Source organism: Thalia democratica, chromosome 3, assembly GCF_965202585.1.
Source record: "Thalia democratica chromosome 3, ktThaDemo2.hap1.1, whole genome shotgun sequence".
Classification (NCBI taxonomy): Eukaryota; Metazoa; Chordata; class Thaliacea; order Salpida; family Salpidae; genus Thalia; species Thalia democratica.
In genome coordinates, this window is record NC_139167.1 from 96,576,405 (window position 1) to 96,586,516 (window position 10,112).

At 22.7% G+C, this 10,112-nt stretch overlaps 1 protein-coding gene across 1 annotated transcript; it reads right to left on the reverse strand.

Moving 5' to 3' along the window:
* Positions 1 to 5,344: 5,344 nt before the first annotated feature.
* Positions 5,345 to 6,133, reverse strand: LOC145832664 (uncharacterized). The gene has a single exon (XM_082939965.1). The coding sequence runs from the start codon at positions 6,131 to 6,133 to the stop codon at positions 5,345 to 5,347; it is 789 nt and encodes a 262-aa protein (XP_082796091.1).
* Between the last annotated feature and the right edge of the window lie 3,979 nt (positions 6,134 to 10,112).

The window sequence follows — 10,112 nt, forward strand, 5'->3', positions numbered from 1 at the left end:
ATAGACTTATTTAAAGTTGTTATTTTTGTTGTTGTTAATGTATTTAGTTATACAATTAAATTTCAATTTAGATAAAAATGTTATTTATTTGAAAATGTTATCTCATTAAATTAACTTTTTTAATGTATAAAAACAAGTTTATAAGCTTTAAAAATAGAGCTTTACCAAAAAAAAAAGTACCAAAGAAAAAAAAAGTCAATTAATAAGAACAGATTATAAAAGTTAAAACAAAGAATAGTTTAGTAATGCGAAGTTTTGTGTTTGAAATAATTTTAATATCAAAAAGAGTCGTATAAGTATAGTTAAAACTAAAATTTAATGATTAAGTTAACAAACTTATATTATTTTCATAAAAATATATAACTCAAGAGGTAAATTACAACTGTATTTTTCACTAACTATACAAGCGTATGATAATATTAAAGAGGTTGTAATAACAAGTAAAAAAACATAAAGTTGAAACGAAAATTTTAATATTAAAAATACACATTTACAAGAAACTCTATTTATAAATATAAAAGTTGGCAAAACATTTAGTGGTTTAGTTAAAGATATTATTTATTTTGAAATAAAGTTTCAACTAACCCTGTTTGTTTTATATAGAACACTTTTAACAACAGAATACTTTTATATGATATGTATTTGTCTAAATAAACAAAAAGTTTTATACAGTCTAAACATTTGAAGTTTTGAATACTTTTTGTTTTGTATTCTTATACTTCTTTGAAGACTAAAAAACATAAAATATTAACATTCAACCCCGATTTTAAACTTTTACTTAAAAAAGTATCAAAACTGAAATTTATAAATATATTTAAAATAAATTAAATTGAAATGTGAATTAATAAGTATTGAAATTTATTATGAATCTTAATACTAAACTAAAGTTTGTGTTTCACATAACACCTAAATAATATTTTGTTTTAGTAGTATAAATTAAGGTATACTTAATATATTTAGTTTTAAAGATTTTGTACTCTTTAAAAAGCTAAACAGTAAATTAGCTACATAACAATAAAAAATATTAGAAACAACTTTAAATATAAGATTAACTTTACTGAACACATCTTCAAAACAACTTAAATATTGTAATATCAGAGCATCATTCTATAATACAAAAACACCTTGTTTTAATTGTTAGTTGTTCAAAACTTGTGCTTGAAAAAAATATTTTACAGTTTTAAAAATTATTTTTAACTTTGTTATGTTCAACTATCTAAGTTATACAAAACACTACTAACTTTAAGTTAATATATATTTTAAAGTTTGAGTCATACTTTTATTTGTTAAACAAAGATGGCATAAATGTTTAGAATGTACTGATGATATATAAAAAGTATAACTTCTAATGTTAATTATTAATAATTTTAGAATTTTACTTTAGATGCGAATCAATGTTCTCGGTAACTTTTATAAATAAAAAAGTTGTTATTCTTTATATAAGTATATTAAATGTGAAATGTTTGTTAACTCTAAAAGCTGTGCAACGACTGCTTAAAGTTAGATTAACATTTACTATCACAGGACTGCATACATCTTTAGTATAAAGTACTACTTATAAAGTGCTCTAATTAATAATTCCTATATTGTTTAGATCATTAATGAAAACTTTTAATCGAAAACAAATCAGTTTTTATACTTTAAGTGTTACTATTAATTAATTTTAAACTTTTACTCAGTTTTACTTATACACTAAATATAAAAATTTTTAGTAAATTATAATTATTAGATCGTTTTTAGCTTATGCAGTAATAATAAGCATTACAACATATATAATAAATAAATTATTGCAATAGTAGTTAGTTATGTGGTTAGTTTTCAAATTTTTCTTTGTAATTTAAAATTGAAAACTCCAATAACGTTTTATATATTGTAATTTAGGCATATAGTATTTTAACACAAATTTATTTGAGTTTTATTTTAAAATAAAATAAGTTTTATTTTTGCGAAATGCAAAATTATTCAGAGAAAAACATTTAAAATTTTGTAATTGTAATTAAATAGCATTTATTTTAATTTAAATGAATAACATAAGCACTGAGTATATCACCAAGTTAACTTAGCTAATTTCAAACAGTGCTAAAACAAGATTAAATGTATAAAATCAACAACTACTAACACACAGTGTTTTTTTTTTAATTTATTTTTAAATACATTTTATACTAAATAATATCATTCCCTGTGTAGACTAAATTCAAACAAGAGACTGTCTTCACAAAAAACTAAGCAAAAACAAAAATTCTAAATTGTAAAACATAACAAAAATTATAAATAAATGAGAATAACTTAAGACTGTCAATGCGTAGGGAACTTCACACAACTATAATAAGACAAGTTTTTTGAGACTTCTACATCGAAATCACTCCAATGATCTTTGTCAACACCATAAATTGATACTATTGCTTTGCTTTCTCTCGTATAAAAAACAACAATATTATCGCCAATACTAAAAGCTCGAACAGGGGAAGAAAAAATATCTTTTGAATATTATCGAAGTAAGAAAACTTTCTAGAGAAACTATCAAACATTTTTCTACTCGTATTATCCTCCAATTACAAACATTTTAAACTAACCAAAGCATGTAATCTTCTTTTCCAATCATATCAGGTGAGTAAGTCCATTTGTTTTCATAATGATCATATGCTTCTACTGATTTCAATTCATGGCAATATCTTTTACCTCCAGTAATAACAATTTTGCCTTAAGAAACTGTAAAAGCTGCATGATATCTTGTTTGTTTATGTTTAGCTAACTCGATAAAAATTTTATTTTTTAAATTGTAAACAAAACAATCACTATTTCCATAGACTACATACAAGCTATTCTTGAAAGAACAAACATTAAAAACGTCATTTCGAACTAGTTTCGTTTCACAAAGCCAAGTTTCAGTTTTACTACAAAACTTATAAACTGTATCATTTAAGTTATAAAGTTCTGAACACCCACCCAATATAAATAAACTTGACTTAATAACAGCAATTCAAAAACTCGATAGCTTTTCTGGCATGCAAGTAAACTTTTTACATTTTAGTTCGCGACCATCTAGTTTAAAAACACTGTTTACTCTTTTCATGGTATCAGCATTAAATCCTCCACAAGCTAAAATACTGAAATCATATTGGTTGCAGTATCTATTTTCATACAAAACTTTTGGTAAATGTTTTAAAGTTTTTCTATCTGGCATTGTTACTTCTGGTGTTGATAACATTCAATTTCAGAGAATTTTAAAATATTCCAAAGTGATCTTTAACAAATCAATGTAAAACTTTTGTCCTACAAAAAATACTTTCTAAATTTTTTATTAAGTTGTTTTAAGTTTCAAACTCAAAGCACTCGCCTTATTTTATTCTAATCTATTAATGTCTATACATTCAAGAAAATTTTTTAAAACAAATCTTTTTTTTTTATTCTTTGTGTTTAATAGTAGGGTATCGTCTTACTAAACAGGTTTTAAAAGTTATTAATCATTTAATATTAACTACAGAGTTAAACGAAATATAATTGTGATTTTATTTTCGTAAACTATTACAAATACTAATAAAATAAATATATAGTTTCTTGCAAACAGTAAAAATAAACATGTTTGAAAAATTAAAGTAACACTTTCTTTTACTTTTGGGAGAAGTTATTAGTAAGTTAAAAAATACTATTTAGTTATTTTATAAGTGTAATTAAAATGATTTTAAACTATACACATATAAATTAGTGTTTTTGTTAACCAATAAATAAGTTATTTATATTTTTAATTTTATTTTGAACGAGTTTGGTAACACTTTCAAAATAATATTTGTAGTGTTTTTACATTTTTTAACTAAGTAATAACCTTATACAACAAAGAGTCATAAACATATATTAAAACATTAGAACTATTAACATTTTTTTCAATATGAAATATAAACATATTATTAAGTAATATTTTTATTATACTACAACTACTTGTTTGTTCTACAACGTTCCTTTTTTTTTTTTTTTTTGATTACTTAATAAGAAATAGTTAAACAGGTTAACGTTGTGAAACATTGCATTTTCTTATATAAAACAGAGCTTTTGTACTGTTGTTTAAAAGTTCAAGCATAAATCTTAACAATGAAATTGATTACTTAAGTTTAAATTAAGGAATTTTAGTATTTAAAGAACATTAAATTTATCATCGTAACTTACTTACTTCAATGTTTATTTAATACATTAAGTTTAAAACAAATGATTAAACATTACATATAATATTTTAGTTGAGTAGAATAAAATGTTTTTAATTATTTAATGTTTTCCAAAAATAATTTGAAATTTAAACAATTATCAAACTTACACTTGTCTGGAATGACAATCTTTTTACTGTAAAGATATATTAATATACCTATAAACTGTTTAAAAAGATGTAAATTTGTATAAATTTTCTTCATTTCAACATTTTTCAAGTAAAATATTTTGTAAATTTTTAAATCATTAGTTTTAAACTAGTTTTACATTTTATAAGTTTCTTACAGTTGTAAATTCTTATCAAATCTTAAAGACATATATATTGTAGATTGAACTACAAAAAAAATTCATAAGTGTAGTAAAAGGACCTAGTGCATGGAAAACCCTTTTGGTTATCGAGTCATATACCACTTTGATATAGATTTTAAGTCTTGACCAGGACATAGAAATTCTAAACAAAAAAAAATCATGTAAAAAAATTAAATCAAATATGTTAATGTGTGAATCAAAAAAAAAATTCAATTTTGAAAAGTATATACTGAACACTAGTTTGAATATATTTTTGAAATCAAAAATGTAATTTAACTTTAGAAAAAAAATGTTTATTTTGGTGTTGATATATAGCTCTTTTAGTAAAATGAAGCAAAACATTTATTTTTAAGTAAAAGTAGTTCAGCTTTATGAATAATTTTTTATTTCGAAACTATATCGAGGTATTATTGAAACTAAATGTTTACTAGGGACTATCAAAGTTAAGAGAATTAATTACTATAAGTAAAACTAAGTTCAACTGTTGTATAAATAATTACTAGAAGTAATTCTAACTTTAACTACTTCTACCAATTTATTGTTTTTTATGCAATAAGTATAAAACACCTCAACCAGTTTTGAACAATTCTTCTAGACTAACAACTAAAATAATACCAAACTCGATATTTATTGGTAGAACAAAAATTTTTAACAATTAACCTAGTATGAACATAAATATACACAATACAAAAAGAAATCTACAAACTCAGAATCTAACAAGACTTCAATCTGAGTTCAATTTAATAAAACTTTGGCAATTAAAAATGTTCGCAGTTTTGACTTTCGTTTCTGACCAGTTGTCGTTAAAAACATCATAAATAAACACTTTTGTGTCTGACTAGTTCCAACAAATAGAAAAAACCAACACTTTATTACCGACGCAAGCAGCATCACATTTGTTCAAACATTCAATTGTAGGAGAAGAAATAAAAGTGAAATTTCTAGAAAAACTGTCAAATACTTCACAACTTGATTTAAAAATTCCACCAATAACAAATAACTTGTTACCCATGCTAACTGAAGCATGATGTTTTCTGCATTCAACCATATCAAGGAAATTTGTCCATTTCTTTTCATAATAATCATATGCTTCTACAGATCTTATCTCACAAAGTTTACTTACACCTCCAGTAACTACAATTTTGCCCTCAAAAACTGTACAAGCTGCATTACATCTTTCGTTTTTTGAGTCATGTAGTATAAACCATTTGTCATCTTTCAATTTGTAAACAAAGCATCCACCAGTTTCATAAATTACATATATGTTTTTCTTGAAGGAACAAACACAAATGATTTCTTCGTTCTGGTAAAATTTCGTTTTAGATGACCAAGTTTTTGTACTACTACAAAACTTTTTGAAAAATTCAGTGTATATATAATTTTCGGAATATCCACCCAAAACAAATAGATCTTTATTGATTACAGCAGTTTTACAATAACTACGTTTATATGGCATTGAAGTATAATTATCACATTCAAAATTAGGACCAAGAACTTCGTAAACAGATAAACTTTTTCCTTTGATGACCTTTTCTCCAAAAATTAAAACACTGAAATCATCTTGGTTGCAATACCTGTTCTCATACAAAATTTTAGGGGGAAAATCCAAACATTTTCGCTCTTGCATTGTTAATTCTAGTTCTAAACTTGACAAAAGCGACTTCGCTTAAATTCAGAAAATTTAAGGTATTCAAAATAGGTAATCGACAAAGAAATGTAAAACTAATGTCCTACAAAAATTTTATCACATTTTTAAAACAAAAATAGTTATCTTATTTACTTATTCCTAAATTTATAGTAGTATTTGTTTTCAAACTAAACTTTAAAGCAAACTTAGTCTTTATATTTTATCGATACAATCTAAGATAAATTGCGAATTAACTATCCTAAGTATTAGCAGGGTTTAGTTGGGTAAAATTGTTGAACTTGTCAAACATAGTAATATAGTAAATTGCACTAAGCAACTGAATTTGGGTAATACGTAAAATAAATATACTGACATTTATTATTTTGTTGAAATAAACATTTTACTTTATAGTAAATTAAGCAACATTTTTGAGCAAAGTTAAATAACTACATCTATTCAGTATAAGAAAAAGTTATTCGAGTTAAACAGTGTTCAAAAACTGTTCAATATCTGTACCAACTAAAGAACATAGTCACTATATATGTTTTGTTTTTATGATTTTTAAACAGATAATATTTTATTTCATAGTAATTTTAAATAATATTTGTTGTACACAATAAAAACTAAAAACCAATGACTAAATGAACAAAACTAAGATTTTTACTAGTCACTCAAGAATTATAATATTTATAAAAGTAAAACAGAAAAATACTGAAAACATTAAGTTAAATCATTTTTGCTCGCTAACAAACTTTATACTGTTTATGGTCGTAATCAAATCTTAAGAAGTATTGATAAATATTTAAAAGTTTTAATTATTGTTTTTATGCAATGTATTTATAAAAATTAACTAATTAAGTTTTAAAAAAAGTTATCATTAGTAATTAGATGAGTTCATAAAACCTTTATTTTGGTTGAAATTTGCTTACTAGTGACTTCTTACGTGTACAAATTATTTGAACAATATTTTTATAGTATGACATGTTTTTGTAAAAAAACAGAACTTTAGTAAAATAAGTTGAAAAGTTATCAGAAAACAGTCGTTATTGTATTTGTGTCTTTAAAAAAATCATAGTTTTAATCGACGAGTATAGTAGATTTTTTGTATACAATTTTAAAATTAACGAATGGATCCAAAAAGCTTATATGAAAGAAGAATGATCTAATGCAGCTTTTACAGTTTTTGAAGGAAATATTGTTGTTACAGAAGGTTATACAAAATCAGTAGAAGCATATCATTATGAAAACAAATGGACTTATTTGCCTGATATGATTAAATATAGAAGTAGTCATGCTTCAGTTAGCATGGGTAATAAACTGTTTGTTATTAGTGGACAAAATAAATCAAGCTGTGAAGTTTTTGACAGTTTTACAAGAAAACTTACGTATATTAGTTCGCCTATTACAAGTAGTATAGCCAATTTTAAAGCTATTTGTATTGGCTACAATATATTAATGTTTGTTAATAAACAAAGTTTATCAGCAACAAAAGTATTGATTTATGACGTTATTAATGACAGTTGGTCAGAAAAGCAAACAAAAATATTGAACAATATGACTGGTTCAAGTTTTATTAAGTACAACTCTTATTAAAAGTAAACATTTCAGTGAGAAATTAAACTGTTAGTAAAGATAATACTGTTATATACGTTTTTGATAATTAATGTTAAGTTAATAGTAATGATGAGTTATCAATATATTGTGTTTATTTTAGTAAAATTATGTTGTGTTTTGTTTTGATATTCGGTTTCAATTACAGTAATAGAATTAAGCTTTACTAATTTGTTTCGTTGTTTATTTATAAGTGTTGATAACGGTAAATATAATAGAAAAGAAGTTATATAAAATAGACAGATATAACATAAAATAATACATAGTCATATATGCCTCAACTTAAAAACTATTTAGAATTTTCTTATAAAGAACTGATTAATTCTAATTCTAATGATGTGGTCGTGATAAAAATTTATAGTCTTTCTAAAATTTTTTCAGTTGTTGTTAATTAAATTAGTGAGTTTAAATAACGGTTTTCAACTAAACCCAAAAATTTATAGTTTAAATATATTATAGCTCGGTTATAACATTTACATAACTTTTTGACTAACAAGTAATAATATCTGTACAATAAAGTCTTCTTATTTCAAATATATGTTGTACAAACAGAAACTTTATTTATTAGATGCAAATAAGTAAAGTTTACTAATTTGATTTTGTTGTGTACCTTCTGCAAAAGAAAAAATATTTTTGATAAAAGTTATAAAGAAATTTCCAATAAAAACAATTCGCATGAAACGTATGTTAATGAATTCTTATCAAACTAAACATCACATGTTTAGTCACAGCACTTCGGTTTCGATATTAGCATAAAATAAAACTATTAAAAAATGCTAAAAAATTAAAAATAATAAATTTAGATACTTTATAAGTATAAGAACAATATTTAATTACTTTTCAAAGTGTCATATAAACAAAAAAAATAGGTTATCTAAATTATTTTGTCTCAGTTTTTAACTTCTATTCTATACTAAGTTTTATTGTTTTAAATGTTTATCATCGAAATTTCTTTAAACTATTTTATAATTTTAGACAACGAATTACAACTTTCAGGAACAAATAAAAAAATGTTAGATGAAACTTGACATTAACTAACATTTTGATTAAAGTATTTTTTTATAACCTTATTATTTTAATTTATTCAACATTATAATTTATAATATCATCAGTCTATAACATTCCAAAGCAAGATCTGTTTTTATTAACTTTGTAAATTTTTAAACGTAATGATCCATACAAAATTAAAACACATTAATATTTTTTAATAATATTTTTAATACAAAAAAAAATATTTAAATAAGAAATATTTCTACACAAGAGAAACTAACTTACTTATAAAACAATGCTTAGTGCTTGAAATTTTTTAACATTTATATTTACAGTGTCAAAAACTGTTATCGTTAAAAAAAAATTTTAACATTCATTACTGAAGTTGGTCTCTATAAATGATGTTTGTAAGTTCAAATTATTTTAAAAATACTACTCAGTATCGATCAAATTTATTGTTTTGTTTTATAGGAAGCTGCTTACTGAGGGTACGTTGAAATCATTGTTTTTAGCATGAATGTTTTTAAATACATCTTGTTATCCATCAAAAAACTACTTATAAGTCTATTTTCATAAAGTAATTAACAATTTTATCAAACATATGTTCTTATTAGTTTATAAATGTTTTTAAAAAACAAAAGTAAAACTTTTGAATTAAATAGGCATCAAAACTTATTCTTTCTTGAGCTGATACTTATAAATTTGAAATTAACAAAAACTGACTTAGATATTAACTCATAAAATGAAAAGGTTATTAAGATGCTTGTTATGTTAGTTGATAATTGAAAAATTTTCAAAATAAATAAGTTAATTCTACATTTTTAAATTCTAAATTCTAAATTCTTTTTAAAATAATAAGACGCAAAAAAAAAAATAATAAAAAAACAATTACTAAAGTAATTTTATACGCGTGTACTGTAAGTTTAAAGTACAGTTTTTTAAACGCTGGCAAATATTGTAAACTTACATACTTTTTTTTTTGCTTTTACTACGAATCCTTTTTGTGGTTATAAAAAATCTATTTATGATTTTTTAAAACATTAAAATAAAAAAAACTCGATAATAATATAACTTTGAGCAAAGATTTACAATAAAAAAAATTTATATTGTTAAAATAGACGAAATGTAAAGAATAGAAAAAAGAAAATATTTCTAAGGTTCTTAAACGTCTAACAAAAACATAAACTATAAAAAAAATTAAAGAAACATTTTAATCACTAAAATAATTTTATGTAAACTATTGGTAGCGTAAGTTTGGCCTGTTTTTTTCGTTTTCTGAAAATTTTTAAAACTGTTTTTGTTATATTTTTACGTAAACTATTTTAAAACTATTTATTATATATTTATTTACTAAAATATATTTCTAATTTTCTAGAAC

Coding starts and splice junctions, on each gene's coding strand:
- LOC145832664 (XM_082939965.1), bottom strand. CDS start 6,133: ATGCAAGAGCGAAAATGTTTGGATTTTCCCCCTAAAATTTTGTATGAG.